Raw genomic sequence first — 19978 nt, 5'->3', positions numbered from 1 at the left:
GGAAAGATATAGATCCCTCCTCAGCTGGAAGACTCCTCCCTCTGCCAGCGTCAGGGCAGCAGAATGGCACCGTGTTGCTTAGCACCAGGGAAGAGAGAGGCATAGCAGAGTGAAGCGGCAGGCGCCAGAAGACTGGCATATGCTGCTCCCCATCAGGCGTGGCAGTAGAGCGGGCATGAAGCTGGGAATGAGACACCACATGTGTCCATCCCTGGCTGTTTCTGAAGGAGCCTCCTTAATATAGACCAGTGGTTCCAAAATTGTGGGGTCGGAAGGGGGGGGCGTGGAGACCCCCCCTCCACTCAGTCAGGCTTTCAACTTACTCTTGAAAGTTGTAATAGTAGAATGCACAAGGAGCAATTTATAAATTGGGTAGTGCATCATCAGTTTTCCTCTTGTCATGTCAGCCATTGTATACCTTAGAGAGCTATTCATAACTTGTCAGAAATGTCCAGATCAACTAGCCCATGTCAGCTAATGATTTTTAGCTAGGTTTTTTAACCCATTGATTTTCTTGTAATGTTTGACTCAGATATCACATGAACACACATAAAACTTGACTAAATGTGTATATTAAAACTGCAACATTTTCTCTCCACCCCATGGCAAATACAAACAGACGTGACACGCAGGGGTGAAAGTGGGCTGAGTGAAAAGGTTTGGGAACCACTGATATAGACCACAGGGTGCATGTGCATGGTTTAACATAGAGACTACTGTAGTCACACAACATGCTCCTATCAGCTAATGTCAACTATCGGAGCTCAGCAAGTATTGTTTAAAAATGCTGTAGAAAATCCTACCAAGAGTGGGGTATAAATGAATCAATTCTGAACACAACAGTATCCTAAAAACACCCACAGAAAGTCTCATTGCAAAATAGTAGACTGACAACCTATCCTGGTTGGTAAAGCGTGGCACAAACCTTAGGAGAAAGAGTCTCGACTGGAAATGTAGGGGAAACAATTATTTGACATCCGGGAAGAAGACACCATCTCCCTGTCCCAACTTTACAGCTTTCAGCAGCAAAACAGCTATTGAGTAATCCATTCCCATTCCTAGGAAAGGCTCCACGGGTTGCCGAGAATAAACACAATGTCTTCTCACTCGAGCTATTAAACATTTCATACTGTTACACAATCATATCCGTTTTCATTATCTAAATGTGACTCTTATGCAAATGTCACAGGCTGGGATTTGTTGAAGACCAGGAGTAAACCGTGAGTCTGTCTCTAACATGAATCGGCCCTGTGACTCATCCTTCCATATCCAGCAGACGCCGTCTCTGTCTAATAATGCCTCCAGGGTGCACTGGGACTGTACTACCAACCTGGGACAACCATCCATGCACACAACAACCAGTTTACATGTCACTATTCAAGATCAAATCTTCTCACAATATTTCTCACTGTTTTTTTTCACTCCAAAAGTTTCCACAAAAAAGGTCCATTGCATTCTATAGTGAATAACATGGAAAAGTGATCAAATCCAAAACTTCATGAGAGCACATGAGCTCATGGTGCGCAACATTTCTATAGGCTATACAATTGCATTAGAAAACAGTTTATTAAAAAGACGAAGATCCCATCAGCTTTCTATAGGCTAGGCCTACTATATTTATTTCTCAACTTTCCTAATATTAAGCACATTGCTTCGCTTTACAACAGGAGTACAGGCTACCTGGCTGGCATGAACATTTGCTATTTAAGTGCATATATTACATGTTTCTCCCCTGCTCTGAGACAGGTGCATGAAAATTGTCTATTCTAAATCAAAACTAATTTCAAACATTATTTAGTATATGTAAAGACAAAATAATTAGATCCAGCAACCTTCCGGTTACTGGCCCAACGCTCTAACCACTAGGCTACCTGCCGCCCCGGTGTAGAGCCTAACTGGCATACATAGGCAGCACGTGAGTTTCAAGATTGGGGAAGAACATTTTCACCAGAAAAATACAGCTTTATAATAAAGCTTTACATGCATAATCGCATTTGCGGTCATTTTTGAGAATGGCGTTTTCCCTCTGATTGCATTTTGGAACATTTGCGCTTATAGTTTACTGCCGTGTGTGCATTGCTGCACTTATAATGTGAAGAAATAGCCTAATAGTTTATCAACATTTTAGGCTAAACATTCTGATCTGTTGCACCAGGCTCATGGCTTTTAAAATATTTTGGGATGCGAGTGGTTGCATTAGTTTGATATTTATCGAATCCCACAACTGTCCCAGACTATGTTTGGAATACTTATTTCTCGCACAGAAGGACAAGTTGACCAATAGAATAGGGTCAACTTTTGTACTATGGGGGAAAGTATATTGACCTAAGCTAGTGCTTTGCTGTTCGTTTGGCCTACTCATCTTGTTGGCTGACTCATCAGTTCTTCTAACATCTTCAATATGCGCCTCGGAATTTGATTAGGCACATTGCGTCTCCAATGTGTCCGTCTTCACTTGTAGCCTACATCTGAGCTGAGATACCTGTGAGAAGGATGCCTGTGAGAAAGACCCGATCACATGACAGGCAATGGTTAATAAGAATTGAGATATCTGAGAAAGCCATGTGACTGTGAGGTGCTTCGGAGCACGTAGACGTGAGAAGGGAATTATAATTATTATATTCAGCTCAAGGACACAACGGCCACTGGCCGCAAAAAGGCATGGATTTTTTTAGGGGGCATTACGGCCACACAAGGGGGATGCTGCCGGGAAATTCGAGGCATTATCAAGTGCTTGTCAAATTGCGAATGAGAGACTGATGAAGAGTGTGCAGTCTGCACAAAAAACAAACCAGAGCTCATGCGTTTCATGCAACTTTTTTCAAATCATCATTAGTCGCATCATGCAGCCTTAGAATGAATTACAATTCTAAACACATAGCCCAACTTTTGTATCATAACTAAAGTTGCATAAATAACTCTAAATTAAGCAGAATAGCTGCATGTGCGCACCCCCTCAGAAATAGTTTGGAGAAAATATTCTTTCTATTTTATTCAGCTATGTTCAATTGTATTCTTCAAAATATAAAATAATATAAAATAATGCCACGGAATTTTAGGCAAATCCTGTCTGCTAAATGAACTGGTGTAGCCCACAGCCATATGGCATACCAGATCAGGGCCTAACATAAGGACAACTCAGCGTATGCTTCTTCTAAAATAGACTACATTTTCTTCATATCATATTTCTATATTCTTCTGAAATAGACTACTTTTTCTTCATTTCATATTTCTTTAGAGCTGTCTAAAATAAACAATGGATTTATTGTGATGGTGTAGTCTATATTAAATGGATTTATTAGACTTCTTAAACTGTAGTTGTTCCAAAGGTCTGCATCAGTGGCTTGAAGGCTATGCGTGAAAGCTAGGAGAGGCGAAATGTGTTTATGTTAATTAACGGTCAATTACCGTGAGACCGGCAGTTATTTGCTTGACAATCACCAGCTGACAAAATTTCATGACCGCCACAGCCTTAATCCCTCCTCACACTTGAGACTAAAAATCTGCATTTTTGTGTGATATCACATTTAAAAAATACAGTAGGGTGAACTCACGTTATAGAGGATGTCCACCCATCCCTCCATGGTGATGCACTGGAAGACGGTCAGAATAGCAAAGAGGATGTTGTCAAAGTTGGTAATGCCGTAGTTGGGGCCGATCCAGTATTCCTGACACACAGTTCCATTTTCACAGGTCCTCGCTGGAGCCTCCATACCACAGGGGAACTCTGCTGCCTGCTCACCTGAGACACACACAAACACAACAAGGTAAGTTCTGTGCGCAAACATGCAAACACAGACGAACATGCTTACAGTAGCTCCCAGAACTATAGGCTGTAGCTCAATACATCATTTATATCAACTCTACATATGCAAGTTATAGCAGTTACACAAAACACAGGTGACTAAGATTTCATAGCGATGTGCATTGTGCATACCTGTATCAGTCCTGAAGCAGGTCCGGTGGAACTTGCCCATGTAAAAGTCCAGGCCGATGATTGCGAACATGAGTATAGCGAAGAAGAGCAGCATGCCAATCTGCAGCAGAGGCACCATGGCTTTCATGATGGACTTTAGAACTACCTGAAGACCTGAGAGAGAGACGACAACATTCTCACTTTACTCTCATGTTGTAGTTTTAACACACATCACAGGAGAGACCCCTAATGGCCCTTTAAGTTACTTTATTTAACATTTCTGGTTATCAGAATTATATATGATGACATGAACAAAAATGAAATACATAAATACATGTTTTAACGCTTAAATGACAAACTTCAAAAATGTACATATCCAAACAGAACATTGTTTCTCCTTTTTCCAGTGATTCCAAAGTCATTGTACTTACTAGGGATTCCAGACACCAGTTTCAGTGGCCTCAGGACCCGTACTGCCCTCAGAGTTCTCAAGTCAAAGTCTGCTCCCACTGTAGCCAGCATCCTGGTCACAATCAAACAGACAATCAGACTGACAATACTACAATCTGTACCACTATCCATGATTAACATACAATATATCATTTACATTATGAACGATTGAGGAAATTCAAGCGCTTCAATATAACATTCATTCCCATCTCCAAACATTACATTCCTGAAAACAATGAGGAATGATTCCTTGTGTATTTGTATTACCATTATCTAGCATTTCACGCCAATGTCGAATTTCTCCAGCATTCATGAAGGACTTGTATGTGATATAAGTCTAATTATAAACTGGGTGGTTTCAGCCATGAATGCAGATCGGCTGACACCCATGGTATATCAGATATAATACCATGAGTATGACAAAACATTTATTTGTACTGCTCTAATTACGTTGGTAACCAGTTTATAATAGCAATTAAGCACCTTGGGGGTTTGTGGTATATGGCCAATATACCACGGCTAATGGCTGTATCCAGGGACTCCGTAATGCGTTGTGCATAAGAACAGCCCTTAGCCGTGGTATATTGGCCAAATACCACACCCTCCCGTGCCTTATTGCTTAAATGTCTCTGAAAAAGACGGCCTATGTATTGTATTACCTAATACTACAGGGGCTATCATGCGCTTTGTGTCAGACACTTATGTGTAATAGAGTATCAGCGGGGTGGTTTAGAATACATTACTACACCATCTGAAGCATCTACCGGGAGAGAGAGAGACAGTGTGGAGAGTATGAATGATTTCACATGGATGTTGATATGCAGAGGGGGCCTTGACACAGAGAGTGAATACACAGCAAATTTGCTAATTGAATTTTTACACCCACAGTGTTACATTTGACATTTTCTTATAAATAATATGTGACTCTCAAAATAGTGTTAAACTAACACTTTTCAAAGTGTTAATAAACTAACACCCCGAGAGTGTTGGGACCCTAACACCAAGGACGTTGCAAATTCTGACTTAAATAAATAAAAATGTTTAGAGCTGATGCTGTTAACACTTTCTCAGTGTTAAGGAATGAACATCTGTAGTGTTATAGTAACTAGGTTTGAGGTGTTGTTTTAACACTGTATGGTGTAAAGCCTTATTTGCATATTTATTTCCCAGAGTGCCTTTCGAGTGAATTTTAGAGGTACCAGTACCGCCCATGACTGAGTTTGCTAGTGACAGAGACATGATTGTTGCATTCCATGGCTTTCAGTCCTGTTGCCTTCTCCAAGTGAGTACCTAAGTGAATGTTTTATTATAAAAAATGTATTATATATGACAATATATCGCTTTTTTTCACAATACCATACTTCGACATCCCAGTTTTACCCTAACACAGTGGTCTGAAACTCCTGGCTTGCAGGCCAGATTGGCAAATCACATTATGCTGGCTCGCAAAGTGTTATATAATTCCTATTTGCATCCAGCCAGAGTTCGGATGGCCAACAATTGGAGCTTTTAATCCCCTGCAACTGAGGTTAGAATTACTGCTAAGGTAGGGAAGATTGATAGATGACACTACCTAAACCATCTAAACTGGAACAACCATCCCAATAAATAAGTCCTACCACTTACAGATGGGATTAGTTTACAGAAATGTATGTTATTTATCTTTGTGTAGTGTAAGATCAATTAATCCATGTGCATGCAGAAACATGGATATATGGTCAAAAACAAAGTATTCTAAAAAGCAACCTTCCACAAAGCATGCTGGGAAATATAGAGGCCCCTCCCATGTCTTTTTCACTTTGAGAGAGTTCATGGAAATTAACTCAATACAGTCAAGTAACACCACCACACGGTGTTGATTCCACTGTGATTCAAATAACACTTCATTTATTAACTGCAGGGGGTGTCAATTTCAATCCTACTAGGGTTAACCACTATAATCAACACTGAGATTTGAACACCCGCAAATTTGCTGTGTAGCAGCTCATTAGAAATAACTAATTCAGATCCTCACTTTCCCTTTAGATTTCAGATGAAGAACCATTTCCTCATTCTCCTGGGGGTCTGACTGCATAATCAAGACACTTCTGCCTAAAACCTCTCCCCCATCGTAAGAGGATCTGACTGCACCCTCACAGTCTCACGGATGAGAGGATGGGAGAGAGGAGAGATGAAAGAGAGAGGAGGGGAGGGAGGAGAGGGGAATAGCTCCAGGGGAATAGCTCCATTGCTCAGCCTCTCCAATCTGAGGGAGGGGGCAGCAGAAAGCATGGGGGGGGGGGGGGGGACAGCAGAAAGCATGAGGGAGGGGACAGCAGAAAGCATGAGGGAGTGGACAGCAGAAAGCATGAGGGAGGGGACAGCAGAAAGCATGAGGGAGTGGACAGCAGAAAGCATGACGGAGGGGACAGCAGAAAGCATGATGGAGGGGACAGCAGAACGCATGAGGGAGTGGACAGCAGAAAGCATGACGGAGGGGACAGCAGAAAGCATGAGGGAGGGGACAGCAGAAAGCATGAGGGAGTGGACAGCAGAAAGCATGACGGAGGGGACAGCAGAAAGCATGGGGGGACAGCAGAAAGCATGAGGGAGGGGACAGCAGAAAGCATGAGGGAGTGGACAGCAGAAAGCATGACGGAGTGGACAGCAGAAAGCATGAGGGAGTGGACAGCAGAAAGCATGAGGGAGGGGACAGCAGAAAGCATGATGGAGGGGACAGCAGAACGCATGAGGGAGTGGACAGCAGAAAGCATGACGGAGGGGACAGCAGAAAGCATGAGGGAGGGGACAGCAGAAAGCATGAGGGAGGGGACAGCAGAACGCATGAGGGAGGGGACAGCAGAACGCATGACAGAGGGGACAGCAGAACGCATGAGGGAGTGGACAGCAGAACGCATGAGGGAGTGGACAGCAGAAAGCATGAGGGAGGGGACAGCAGAAAGCATGAGGGAGGGGACAGCAGAAAGCATGACGGAGGGGACAGCAGAAAGCATGACGGAGGGGACAGCAGAAAGCATGAGGGAGTGGACAGCAGAAAGCATGAGGGAGTGGACAGCAGAAAGCATGAGGGAGTGGACAGCAGAAAGCATGAGGGAGTGGACAGCAGAAAGCATGAGGGAGGGGACAGCAGAACGCATGACGGAGGGGACAGCAGAACGCATGACGGAGGGGACAGCAGAACGCATGAGGGAGGGGACAGCAGAAAGCATGACGGAGGGGACAGCAGAACGCATGAGGGAGGGGACAGCAGAACGCATGAGGGTTAGGACAGCAGAAAGCATGAGGGAGGACATAGAGATGTTGGTGTAGCTGCTAGTGAATCCAATTACTAATGGCTAAAGAAAGGTTTCAGCGTTACCAAAAACACAGACTGTTTTTAGAATAATATGATCATGAAGTATACTTCATAGTAACCAGAATAATATACCTTGCTTTGTGATTACTATAAAATGTGTGCCACTTTAGGACTCTACTGTATGCAACAAGGATGTGATACCCCCAGAAAATAGGTTAACATATGGAAAGTAGGAGTGGGGTCTCTGCCAGTACAGTTTCACTGCAGGGCGGTGAAACCTAGAATTGTTTTGGTTCTTTCCATTAAAACTGACATTTCCTTCCCTTTCCCCTGGATGTGAATTAATCACAGCCTACTAAAACACTCCCAGCTGGGATTACCTTCATTACAAAGGAAAGAATTAGGAAATGAAGTGAATCTCATTTCCCCACATCAACTAGTACGTATCAGACTCTAGAAAATATATGGTAAGGCTGGAGAGGAGATGGCCATCATCTCTTGCTTACGGCTTCTCCCAGTGAGATCACCCCGTCTCCTAGCATGATCTGCCTTGCTATTCTAATGTTCCAGACTGCAGCTGGCATCCTGAAATATAGATCACTTGTCTTCAGTGAAATCAGCCTCCCAAGACTCCTTCTCCTCTCTGCTCTATTCAGAGCACTTTGCTTTTCTGCCTGCCTGCCTCCCTCCCTGTTTGCCTGCCTGCCACTATAGAAAAGACAGAAAGCCTCAGGACCTGGTACATGCTCCCAACTGAACCAATCCCAACATGAGGCAACACACTGGTATGACCAACACCGTGGTCCCTGGTATGGCCTCATTTTCAGGGCGTATATTGTAGCTTTACAATATATTGCTTTAACATTCCAAAAACAGGTTTGAGATGACAATGAATGAAAAAAGTTCAACACCAACCCAACCAGGATCTATCTGACTCTGATATCACTGGGGTTTAAGTTCTGGCTGTGTCACTGCTTCAGCCACCAGAGAGAACAAAGCAGGTGTGTGTGTGTTTCCCCATATTCAAAGTGGCCAGCATGGGTCAGAGGACACACTTGGCTGCTCCCAGGGGGCTTTCTTCAAGCGGGTCAGAGACTCTTTCTGCCATCTCTCTATCTGTACTTACGCCTGCCAGCAGATAGAGCAGACAAAGGGGGCACAGTGAGGGCAGTGAAAACACAGCGCCAGCCAAAGACAGCATTAATATGTTGCCCCAGCATTGCAGAGTAAGGGAGACTATGAAACACTAGTCCCTTAAGTATAGGCCTCCACTAAGCTGCTGTAAGAGGTACAACGTGGCAGATGTCTTTCTTCACTATGAATATAGAAGCTCCACTAAGCTGCTGTAAGAGGTACAACGTGGCAGATGTCTTTCTTCACTATGAATATAGAAGCTCCACTAAGCTGCTGTAAGAGGTACACCGTGGCAGATGTCTTTCTTCACTATGAATATAGAAGCTCCACTAAGCTGCTGTAAGAGGTACAACGTGGCAGATGTCTTTCTTCACTATGAATATAGAAGCTCCACTAAGCTGCTGTAAGAGGTACACCGTGGCAGATGTCTTTCTTCACTATGAATATAGAAGCTACATTAGTCAACTTTACATTCCATTCAATTAACTAAATTGAGCGTAGCTAAGCAGGTTTCTAAATGAATGGCCGTACACCAAAATGCAAAAAAAAAAGTATATAATTTACTTAATTATGTTACATTTATGATAGTTGTTTTCCTCTCAGCTGCAATAACGAAATAAACATGTGATTCAACTGTTTCCTGTTGGTGATGGCATGTATGTGACTAACCATGCCTGTGTCCTGTAAATTATTGCTGTTTCTATAGTGCCTCTGCTCTTTGAGAGTGATTCACTTTTTTTTTGTACTTAAAAAATAGATCTATTTTATCCCACCTTGTGGCACTCTGTGAAGCATGCTACAGAACGTAGTCCCTCTTCATGAAACAACATCTGGCAAACGCAGGGTAAAAGCCCCTTCTGTATCGCTGCAGAGGCATGTACCATTAGATTAGCTACTTAATGTACCTTTCGATGCTAGTTCCCTCTGTTTTAAACAGCAGAACTAGCATCTGTCCCACTGTTGCTACGGCTACTGAATGACCATCTTAACTAAAGAAACAAGCAATACTTTTATCTGGGACTATTATTGTATGATTGTTTTTGTTTTGCCTACTTTCCAAATAATAATTTGGCAATGAATGTAAACAAACAACATAATATCACACAGTGACTGTAGTTGATTTCCCTGAATAATGGAATGAACCATTTTTTACATTTTTACATAATTCTTTAGGGGGACCTGGAAGCAAACTGCAATGTAGCGAAGGTATTTATCATATCCTATGCCTGGGGGAGCCGTATAATTAATTTTGTTCCTCACATACATAAACTCTGCTGACATGAGAGGATAAAAGTCAAACCCATTATCTTGATTATCAATTAGTCAACCATGTATGTTTACAGCACCTCCCTGGAGAAGACTGGGAAGAGAATCTCATTCTGCTGCTCCAAGGGCAGGGAAATATAGTAGAAAACTAACACAGTCACAAGCTCTGTCTGGAGTAACACATCCATGTGGAAAGTGAGTGATACAGCAAGTACAGTGCAGTAGAAGACATAACAGGGGGGATATTTCTGCTCAGGTGTAACACATCCATGTTAGATGTGAGTGATACAGGATACCAGGGGGTGCAATATTTAAGAAGATGTAGGATACTGAGCCAGGCTCTATTGGAAATACTTCTCTGCCCACATGTTCTATGGTTCTACCTCACTGACAGGAAAGTAGCAGCCTATCAGACACACCCTGTCTGTCTGTCTGGCTTGCTGGCTGACTAGCTGTTTGGCTGGCTGAATGTCTGTCTATCAATCTGTCTGGTTGTCTGGCTGACTAGTTGATTGGTTGGTTGTCTGGCTGAATGACTGTCTGACTGGCAGCCTGGCTCTCTGTTTGGCTGGCTGACTGGCTGTTTGGCTGACCCGTTGTCTATCTTTCTGTCTGTCTGTTTGACTGTCTGTTTGACTGTCTGTTTGACTGTCTGGCTGAAGTGTTGTCTGGCTCTACTGTATGGGATGTGATCTTATAAGAGGCTTGGCAGCATAATGACCTGCCTCCTCCCCTGTTGTGTAAATGACAGGCGGAACCATGTGAGTGGCCAGAGACGGACGGGTGAGAGAGCATAAACACAGCTGACCCTGTCTGGTACTGTCTGGGCTCGGAGGAGAACACATCCATTTCAGCCCTGAGGGTTAGTTCAAAACAATACGCTCTTCAATGTGCCTTTCATGATTAGGATCAAGAAAGAAGATCAGAGCTAGCTACGTACGTTGGTTTGTATAAGACTGAACGGATAGAACTGAGGTAAGATGTCTGCAAATACTCAGTATGTAAAACTGCTTAACCCCCCCTCAGTCAAACAAACACTAAGGGAAAGACACATTTCACATGTACATGTTAGTCATTTCAGTGCAAAAGACAGTTTAGAAACTGTTCAAGCAACATTTCAAAGTCCAGAGTACTCTTTTACATAAGCCTATCAACGCCCAGTGAAGTGCTTGAACAGCAGTTAATGGCTATGACCACAGAACACTGTTATGCTTCTCAACTCCATCAGTCTCAAGCATGAACAATCGTTCCATCATCAGTGTCATGGCCAGGAATGGGGAGGATTCGAAGAAATCATCAAAACATCCATTGACAGGTGAATCTGATGGGGGGTTTCATAGGGACTAAGCTCTCCGATCATAAACAAATTATGTCAGACGAGGGTGAAGGGTGAAATTGTGCAATGCCAGCATATTTCACAATTAATCTAATGCAGTTGAGTGTGAGAGGGAGGTTTTACAGAATTGACACAGTCACTGCTTTGTAATTTAGGAACTTTCTCCAGCTGATGAATTATACATTTTTCCAATGGCTGTCTGGGTGTATACTTATGGCTGTCTTACTGAGCATACTGCCTGGGTGTGTAGAGGGCCCTTACTGAACATACTGCCTGGGTGTGTAGAGGGCTCTTACTGAGCATACTGCCTGGGTGTGTAGAGGGCTCTTACTGAGCATACTGCCTGGGTGTGTAGAGGGCTCTTACTGAACATACTGCCTGGGTGTGTAGAGGGCTCTTACTGAGCATACTGCCTGGGTGTGTAGAGGGCTCTTACTGAGCATACTGCCTGGGTGTGTAGAGGGCTCTTACTGAGCATACTGCCTGGGTGTGTAGAGGGCTCTTACTGAGCATACTGCCTGGGTGTGTAGAGGGCTCTTACTGAGCATACTGCCTGGGTGTATAACGGACTCTTACTGAACATACTGCCTGGGTGTGTAGAGGGCTCTTACTGAACATACTGCCTGGGTGTGTAGAGGGCTCTTACTGAGCATACTGCCTGGGTGTGTAGAGGGCTCTTACTGAGCATACTGCCTGGGTGTGTAGAGGGCTCTTACTGAACATACTGCCTGGGTGTGTAGAGGGCTCTTACTGAACATACTGCCTGGGTGTGTAGAGGGCTCTTACTGAGCATACTGCCTGGGTGTGTAGAGGGCTCTTACTGAGCATACTGCCTGGGTGTGTAGAGGGCTCTTACTGAGCATACTGCCTGGGTGTGTAGAGGGCTCTTACTGAGCATACTGCCTGGGTGTGTAGAGGGCTCTTACTGAGCATACTGCCTGGGTGTATAACGGATTCTTACTGAGCATACTGCCTGGGTGTGTAGAGGGCTCTTACTGAACATACTGCCTGGGTGTGTAGAGGGCTCTTACTGAACATACTGCCTGGGTGTGTAGAGGGCTCTTACTGAGCATACTGCCTGGGTGTGTAGAGGGCTCTTACTGAGCATACTGCCTGGGTGTGTAGAGGGCTCTTACTGAGCATACTGCCTGGGTGTGTAGAGGGCTCTTACTGAGCATACTGCCTGGGTGTGTAGAGGGCTCTTACTGAGCATACTGCCTGGGTGTATAACGGACTCTTACTGAACATACTGCCTGGGTGTGTAGAGGGCTCTTACTGAGCATACTGCCTGGGTGTGTAGAGGGCTCTTACTGAGCATACTGCCTGGGTGTATAACGGACTCTTACTGAACATACTGCCTGGGTGTGTAGAGGGCTCTTACTGAGCATACTGCCTGGGTGTGTTGAGGGCTCTTACTGAACATACTGCCTGGGTGTGTAGAGGGCTCTTACTGAGCATATTGCCTGGGTGTGTAGAGGGCTCTTACTGAGCACAAAGGCCTATGTTATACTCTTCTTTGTGTGAGACGGTTTTGTCTGATTTCAGGTGGAAACAACAGCAACCTGTTCATCAACATGTGAGATGTATACTGCGTACGCAGGTCAGCAAGAGCCATGGAAATGATCTGAATGGAACAGGACAATATCAGCCCTTTCATCTCACATCAGCGGGCCAGCATTGATCAGTTTACTCTCCACAATAATGTAAGATAAAGTGCAACTCGAACAGAGTTAGAAAAATGAAGAAAGCACTGCATTTCTGAGGTAAGCTGTGAAAGGCCATGCTTAGCGCTGAGAGAGAACCCATAAAGCTTTGCTCTACACAGAATGTGTCGCTTTGTCATTGGTGTTACAACACGTTTAGTGAATGTATGCATTATTCAGACCATTAAACCTGTTTTTAGTGGCCCTCACCTCACGTAATGTTTAGATACATACAATAGGACTCACCACACAACCCCCATAATTCAAATGCTTAATGCAATGCAAATGTCCTCCCAGTTTGCACAACAACTCATTCAACATGCATTACAACTCTATTATTTGCAGTCGAGGAGACGCTCAGTGACTCAGTAATTACACCGCGTGCAATACGGCTGAGCACTCTAGAGATATGCCCCATGCACAGCACACGCACGCACAGCCCTCCTCAGCCAGTTCCCTCTTCCAGCACCACTCAGCATGGAGTAGTAGAGGCTGAAATAGATGACTACCTCACCCGTCACTGGAATAGAACATCACAGTCAGCCAGCAGCATCATCTTGCATAAACCAGGGAGGCCCATTAGCCCAGTCTAGTGCAGGTGAAGTGGAAAAGAGCCCATTATGTAAGGAGGACCAGCCGGCCAGCAGCACTACTCTACTGTATACTCACACTCAGCAGTCAGCTGGCAGGGCATTAGTTATACTGGGTTGGTCTAAAGCCAAGATTCCCCCGAGAATGATGCCTCCTCTGTCTTTCTCCATTTCCTGTCTGTCTCTCCTCTGTTTGTTTGAATGTCTGTCGGTCAATATCTTAAATACTGGATGACATAATCTTTGTGAGAACTTTACATTTCACAAATAACACATTCCCTTCATATTCTCATTGACTTTCGATATCTTAACAATGTCTTGTTTGCAATAGGCATCTCATACACATCTAGCCATATAATGTGTTATCCATTTCAATAGCAGGACTGGGATTGGGACTAAATTATGGTTGAGAGATGTGAAGAACATGCTCCGAGGAAGCAGCAGGAAGGGAGCATCCTGTAGTGTGGAATCAGCCCCAGTGATATGAAGGATGAGAACTGGCAAAAAGCACCTGCTCCTGTTTTATTAGAGGATCCTGAGGTCGACAGGGCTGGAATGGCTGCTGGCAGGCAGGGTCAAGGAGAGGAGCACACTCTTTGATGGATTGCTGGGGTTGGGAGTCTTCAAAAAGAAAGTGTGATTCTGCCTGAAATATGCTGTGATTATCTCAGTACTTGCGACTGAACATGCAATACAGATGACGCCAAAAAGGCAATATTTTTCCAACATGGCCCGGCGCTAAGTTAAAGTCTATGACGGGGGTTCAAATTCCATTACAAATCATATTATGTGGTCCTTGTTTCCTTACAGTGAAGCACACTTTTTTTCGATAGAAGTTAGTGATCCTATCATCCATCCCAATGAACTGTCGTATCTTACTCACTTTACGGCTGAAAGGTCAGGGGGGGAGAGAGCGAGAGGTGAGAGAAAGAGAAAACAAAGAGAGAGAGAGAGAGAGGGGAGAGAAAGAGAAAACAAAGAGAGAGAGAGAGAGAGAGAGAGAGAGAGAGAGAGAGAGAGAGAGAGAGAGAGAGAGAGAGAGCTCTCCCAGCTATAGCAGTGGATGCGTTGTCTATGTTGGCTGCACTGGGAGGGAAAGCCACACTGTAGACGACTGGAGGCGTCACCATGGAAACAAAGAAGGCTCCTCTGATCTCATTAGACTACAGCAGCCAGGAGACAGGGATTCTGGGAGCAAGGGAGCAGGAGGAAACAATAAGAGGAGGAAGAAGCCAGAGATATATATATTTTTTTGCCTTACTGGTTATAGAAAGCAAAGCAAACCACTAACATGAAGACATCGCTCTTGACTCTGATAGGCCTTTGTTGTTGTGGAAATACTGTATGTAGAAAAGCAAACAGACCCACTGTAATAAAGAAGCTGCTGAGATCAAATGTTCTTGATGTGATTGAATCCAAGCTAACAACAGAGGGATTTTCCCTGATAAAGCTGGACAGGCAGCAGATCAAATCAAAGTTTATTTGTCATGTGCGCCAAATACAACAGGTGTAGACCTTACAATGAAATGCTTACTTACAGGCCCTAACCAACAGTGCGATCTTTAAGTAAAAAATAGGTATTAGGTGAACAATAGATAAGTAAAGAAATAAAAACGACAGTGAAAAATAACAGTAGCAAGGCTATATACAGGCACTGGTTAGTCGGGCTGATTGAGGTAGTATGTACATGTAGGCATGGTTAAAGTGACTATGCATATATGATAAACAGAGAGTTGCAGTAGCGTAAAAGAGGGATTGGCGGGTGGTGAGTGGCAGGACACAATGCAGATAGTCCGGGTAGCCAATGTGCAGGGGCACCGGTTAGTCGGACTAATTTATGTAGTATGTACATGAATGTATAGTTAAAGTGACTATGCATATATGATAAACAGAGAGTAGCAGCAGCGTAAAAGAGGGGTTGGGGGGGCGAGACAATGCAAATAGTCCGGATAGCCATTTTATTACTTGTTCAGGAGTCTTATGGTTTGGGGGTAAAACTGTTGAGAAGACTTTTGGTCCTAGACTTGACGCTCCGGTACCGTTTGCCATGCGGAAGTAGAGAGAACATTCTATGACTGGGGTGGCTGGGGTCGTTGACAATTTTTAGGGCCTTCCTCTGACACCGCCTGGTGTAGAGAACCTGGATGGCAGGCAGCTTAGCCCCAGTGATGTACTGGGCCGTACGCATTACCCTCTGTAGTGCCTTGCGGTCGGAGGCTGAGCAGTTGCCGTACAAGGCAGTGATGCAACCAGTCAGGATGCTCTCGACAAAGCCTATTCCTGAGAGGGAATTGTCGTGCCCTCTTCACGACTGTCTTGGAGTGTTTGGACCATTCTAGTTTGTTGGTGATGTGGACACGAAGGAACTTGAAGCTCTCAACCTGCTCCACTACAGCCCCGTCAATGAGAATGGGGGCATGCTCGGTCCTCCTTTTCCTGTAGTCCATAATCATCTCCTTTGTCTTGATTATGCCGAGGGATAGGTTGTTATTCTGGCACCACCCGGCCAGGTCTCTGACCTCCTCCCTATAGGCTGTCTCGTTGTTGTCTGCAAACTTAATGATGGTGTTGGAGTTGTGCCTGGCCATGCAGTCGTGGGTGAACTGGGAGTACATGAGGGGACTGAGCACGCACCCCTGAGGGGCTCCAGTGTTGAGGATCAGCGTGGCGGATGTGTTGCTACCTACCCTCACCACCTGGGGTGGCCCGTCAGGAAGTCCAGGATCCAGTTGCAGAGGGAGGATCCTTAGCTTAGTGATGAGCTTTGAGGGTACTATGGTGTTGAACGCTGAGCTGTAGTCAATGAATAGCATTCTCACAAAGGTGTTCCTTTTGTCCAGTTGGGAAAGGGCAGTGTGGAGTGCAAAAGAGACTGCATCATCTGTGGATCTACTTGGGCAGTATGCAATTTGGAGTGGGTCTAGGGTTTCTGGGATAATGGTGTTAATGTGAGCCATTACCCGCCTTTCAAAGCATTTCATGGCTACGGACGTGAGTGCTACGGGTCGGTAGTCATTTAGGCAGGTTGCCTTAGTGTTCTTGGGCACAGGGACTATGGTGGTCTGCTTGAAACATATTGGTATTACAGACTCAATCAGGGAAATGTTGAAAATGTCAGTGAAGACACCTGCCAGTTGGTCAGCACATGCCCGGAGCACACGTCCTGGTAATCCGTCTGGCCCCGCGGCCTTGTGAATGTTGACCTGTTTAAAGGTCTTACTCACGTCGGCTACGGAGAGCGTGATCACACAGTCGTCCGGAACAGCTGATGCTGTCATGCATGCCTCAGTGTTGCTTGCCTCGAAGCGAGCATAGAAGTGATTTAGCTCGTCTGGTAGGTTTGTGTTATTGGGCAGCTCGTGGCAGTGCTTCCCTTAATAGTCTGTATTAGTTTGCAAGCCCTGCCACATAACACGAGCGTCGCAGCCGGTGTAGTATGATTCAATCTTAGCCCTGTATTGGCGCTTTGCCTGTTTGATGGTTCGTCGGAGGGGATTTCTTATAAGCTTCTGGGTTAGAGTCCCGCACCTTGAAAGCGGTAGCTCTAGCCTTTAGCTCAGTGCGAATGTTGCCTGTAATCCATGGCTTCTGGTTGGGGTATGTAAGTACAATCACCGTGGGGACGACGTCCTCGATGCACTTATTGATAAAGCCAGTGACTGATGTGGTGTACTCCTCAATGCCATCGGAAGAATCCCGGAACAAGTTCCAGTCTGTGCTAGCAAAACAGTCCTGTAGTTTATCATCTGCTTCAACTCACCACTTTTTTATAGACCAAGTCACTGGTGCTTTCTGCTTTAATTTTAGCTTGTAAGCAGAAATCAGGAGAATAGAATTGTGGTCAGATTTTTTATTTTATTTTACCTTTATTTAACTAGGCAAGTCAGTTAAGAACAAATTCTTATTTTCAATGACGGCCTAGGAACAGTGCCTTGTTAACTGCCTTGTTCGGGAGCAGAACAACAGATTTGTACCTTGACCAAATGGAGGGAGAGGGAGAGCTTTGTATGCGTCTATGTGTGTGGAGTACAGGTGATCTAGATTTTTTCCCTCTGATTGCACATTTAACATGTTGATAGAAATGAGGTAAAACTGATTTAAGTTTCCCTGCATTAAAATCTCCGGCCGCTAGGAGCACCGCCCATGGGTGAGCAGTTTCCGGCTCCCTGTTTTCCTGGGAGTGATGAGCTCTACAGCAAAGTCTCACAACTCAATCACTGGTTGAAAACTGTTTTCTGCCCCTCCTAAAAGATAGAATTTGTAGATAACTGGCCCTCTTTCTGGGACTCACCCACAAACAGGAACAAGCCTGGCCTGTTGAGGAGTGACGGACTCCATCCTAGCTGGAGGGGTGCTCTCATCTTACCTACGAACATAGACAGGGCTCTAACTCCCTTAGCTCCACAATGAAATAGGGTGCAGGACAGGCAGCAGGCTGTTAGCCAGCCTGCCAGCTTAGTGGAGTCTGTCACTAACACAGTCAGTGTAGTCAGCTCAGCTATCGGTGTTCACCTTAGCAATCTCACTAGAATAAAGACCTCCTCCATTCCTGCCATTATTGAAAGAGATCGTGATACCTCACATCTCAAAATAGGGCTATTAGATCCCTCACTTCCAAGACAGTTATAGTCAATGAACTAATCACTGATCATAATCTTGATGTGATTGGCCTGACTGAAGCATGGCTTAAGCCTGATGAATTTACTGTGTTAAATGAGGCCTCACCTCCTGGTTACACTAGTGACCATATCCCCCGCGCATCCCGCAAAGGCAGAGGTGTTGCTAACATTTACGATAGCAAATTTCAATTTACAAAAAACCCCAGACGTTTTCGTCTTTTGAGCTTCTAGTCATGAAATCTATGCAGCCTACTCAATCACTTTTTATAGCTACTGTTTACAGGCCTCCTGGGCCATATACAGCGTTACTCACTGAGTTCCCTGCATTCCTATCGGACCTTGTAGTCATAGCAGATAATATTCACATTTTTGGTGACTTTAATATTTACATGGAAAAGTCCACAGACCTACTCCAAAAGGCTTTCGAAGCCATCATCGACTCAGAGGGTTTTGTCCAACATGTCTTGGACCTACTCACTGCCACAGTCATACTCTGGATCTAGTTTTGTCCCGTGGAATAAATGTTGTGGATCTTTATGTTTTTCCTCATAATCCTAGACTATCGGACCACCATTTTATTATGTTTCCAATCGCAACAAATAATCTGCTCAGACCCCAACCAAGGACCATCAAAAGTCGTGCTATATATTCTCAGACAACCCAAAGACTCCTTGATGCCCTTCCAGACTACCTCTGCCTACCCAAGGACGTCAGAGGACAAAAATCAGTTAACCACCAAACTGAGGAACTCAATTTAACCTTGCGCAATACCCTAGATGCAGTTGCACCCCTAAAAACATTTGTCATAAGAAACTAGCTCCCTGGTATACAGAAAATAGCTCTGAAGCAAGCTTCCAGAAAATTGGAACGGAAATGGCGCCACACCAAACTGGAATTTTTCTGACTAGCTTGGAAAGACAGTACTGTGCAGTATCGAAGAGCCCTCACTGCTGCTCGATCATCCTATTTTTTCCAACTTAATTGAGGAAAATAAGAACAATCCGAAATTTATTTTTTATACTGTCGCAAAGCTAACTAAAAAGCAGCATTCCCCAAGAGAGGATGGCTTTCACTTAGGCAGGAATAAATTCATGAACTTCTTTGAGGAAAAGATCATGAACATTAGAAAGCAAATTATGGACTCCTCTTTAAATCTGCGTATTCCTCCAAAGCTCAGTTGTCCTGAGTCTGCACAACTCTGCCGGGACCTAGGATCAAGGGAGACACTCAAGTGTTTTAGTACTATATCTCTTGACATAATTATGAAAATAATCATGGCCTCTAAACCTTCAAGCTGCATACTGGACCCTATTCCAACTAAACTACTGAAAGAGCTGCTTCGCCCTCCTATGTTGAACATAATAAACGACTCTCTATCCACCGGATGTGTCACTAAAAGAGGCAGTAATAAAGCCTCTCTTGAAAAGGCCAAACCTTGACCCAGAAAATATAAAAAACTATTGGCCTATATCGAATCTCCCATTCCTCTCAAAAAAATTGAAAAAGCTGTTGCGCAGCAACTCACTGCCTTCCTGAAGACAAACAATGTATACGAAATGCTTCAGTCTGGTTTTAGACCCCATCATAGCACTGAGACTGCACTTGTAAAGGTGGTAAATTACCTTTTAATGGCGTCAGACCGAGGCTCTGCATCTGTCCTCATGCTCCT

The 19978-nt window shown here is 44.4% G+C and overlaps 1 protein-coding gene across 1 annotated transcript in view; it reads right to left on the bottom strand.

Moving 5' to 3' along the window:
• Positions 1–19978, bottom strand: part of cacna1ba (calcium channel, voltage-dependent, N type, alpha 1B subunit, a) — a 166166-nt gene that overhangs the window by 107232 nt on the left and 38956 nt on the right. The window contains exons 4-6 of the mRNA XM_045706959.1: positions 4348–4439; positions 3938–4090; positions 3555–3742 (exon numbers count right to left, since the gene is read on the bottom strand). Of these exons, the coding sequence (XP_045562915.1) occupies positions 3555–3742; positions 3938–4090; positions 4348–4439 (433 nt within the window). The remainder of the gene's footprint in view (positions 1–3554; positions 3743–3937; positions 4091–4347; positions 4440–19978) is intronic.

The sequence above is a fragment of the Salmo salar genome, chromosome ssa24 (assembly GCF_905237065.1).
Source record: "Salmo salar chromosome ssa24, Ssal_v3.1, whole genome shotgun sequence".
In the NCBI taxonomy this organism is placed as follows: Eukaryota; Metazoa; Chordata; class Actinopteri; order Salmoniformes; family Salmonidae; genus Salmo; species Salmo salar.
The sequence above is the reverse complement of the archived record's forward strand: the minus strand, read 5'-3'. Positions and strand labels throughout refer to the sequence as shown.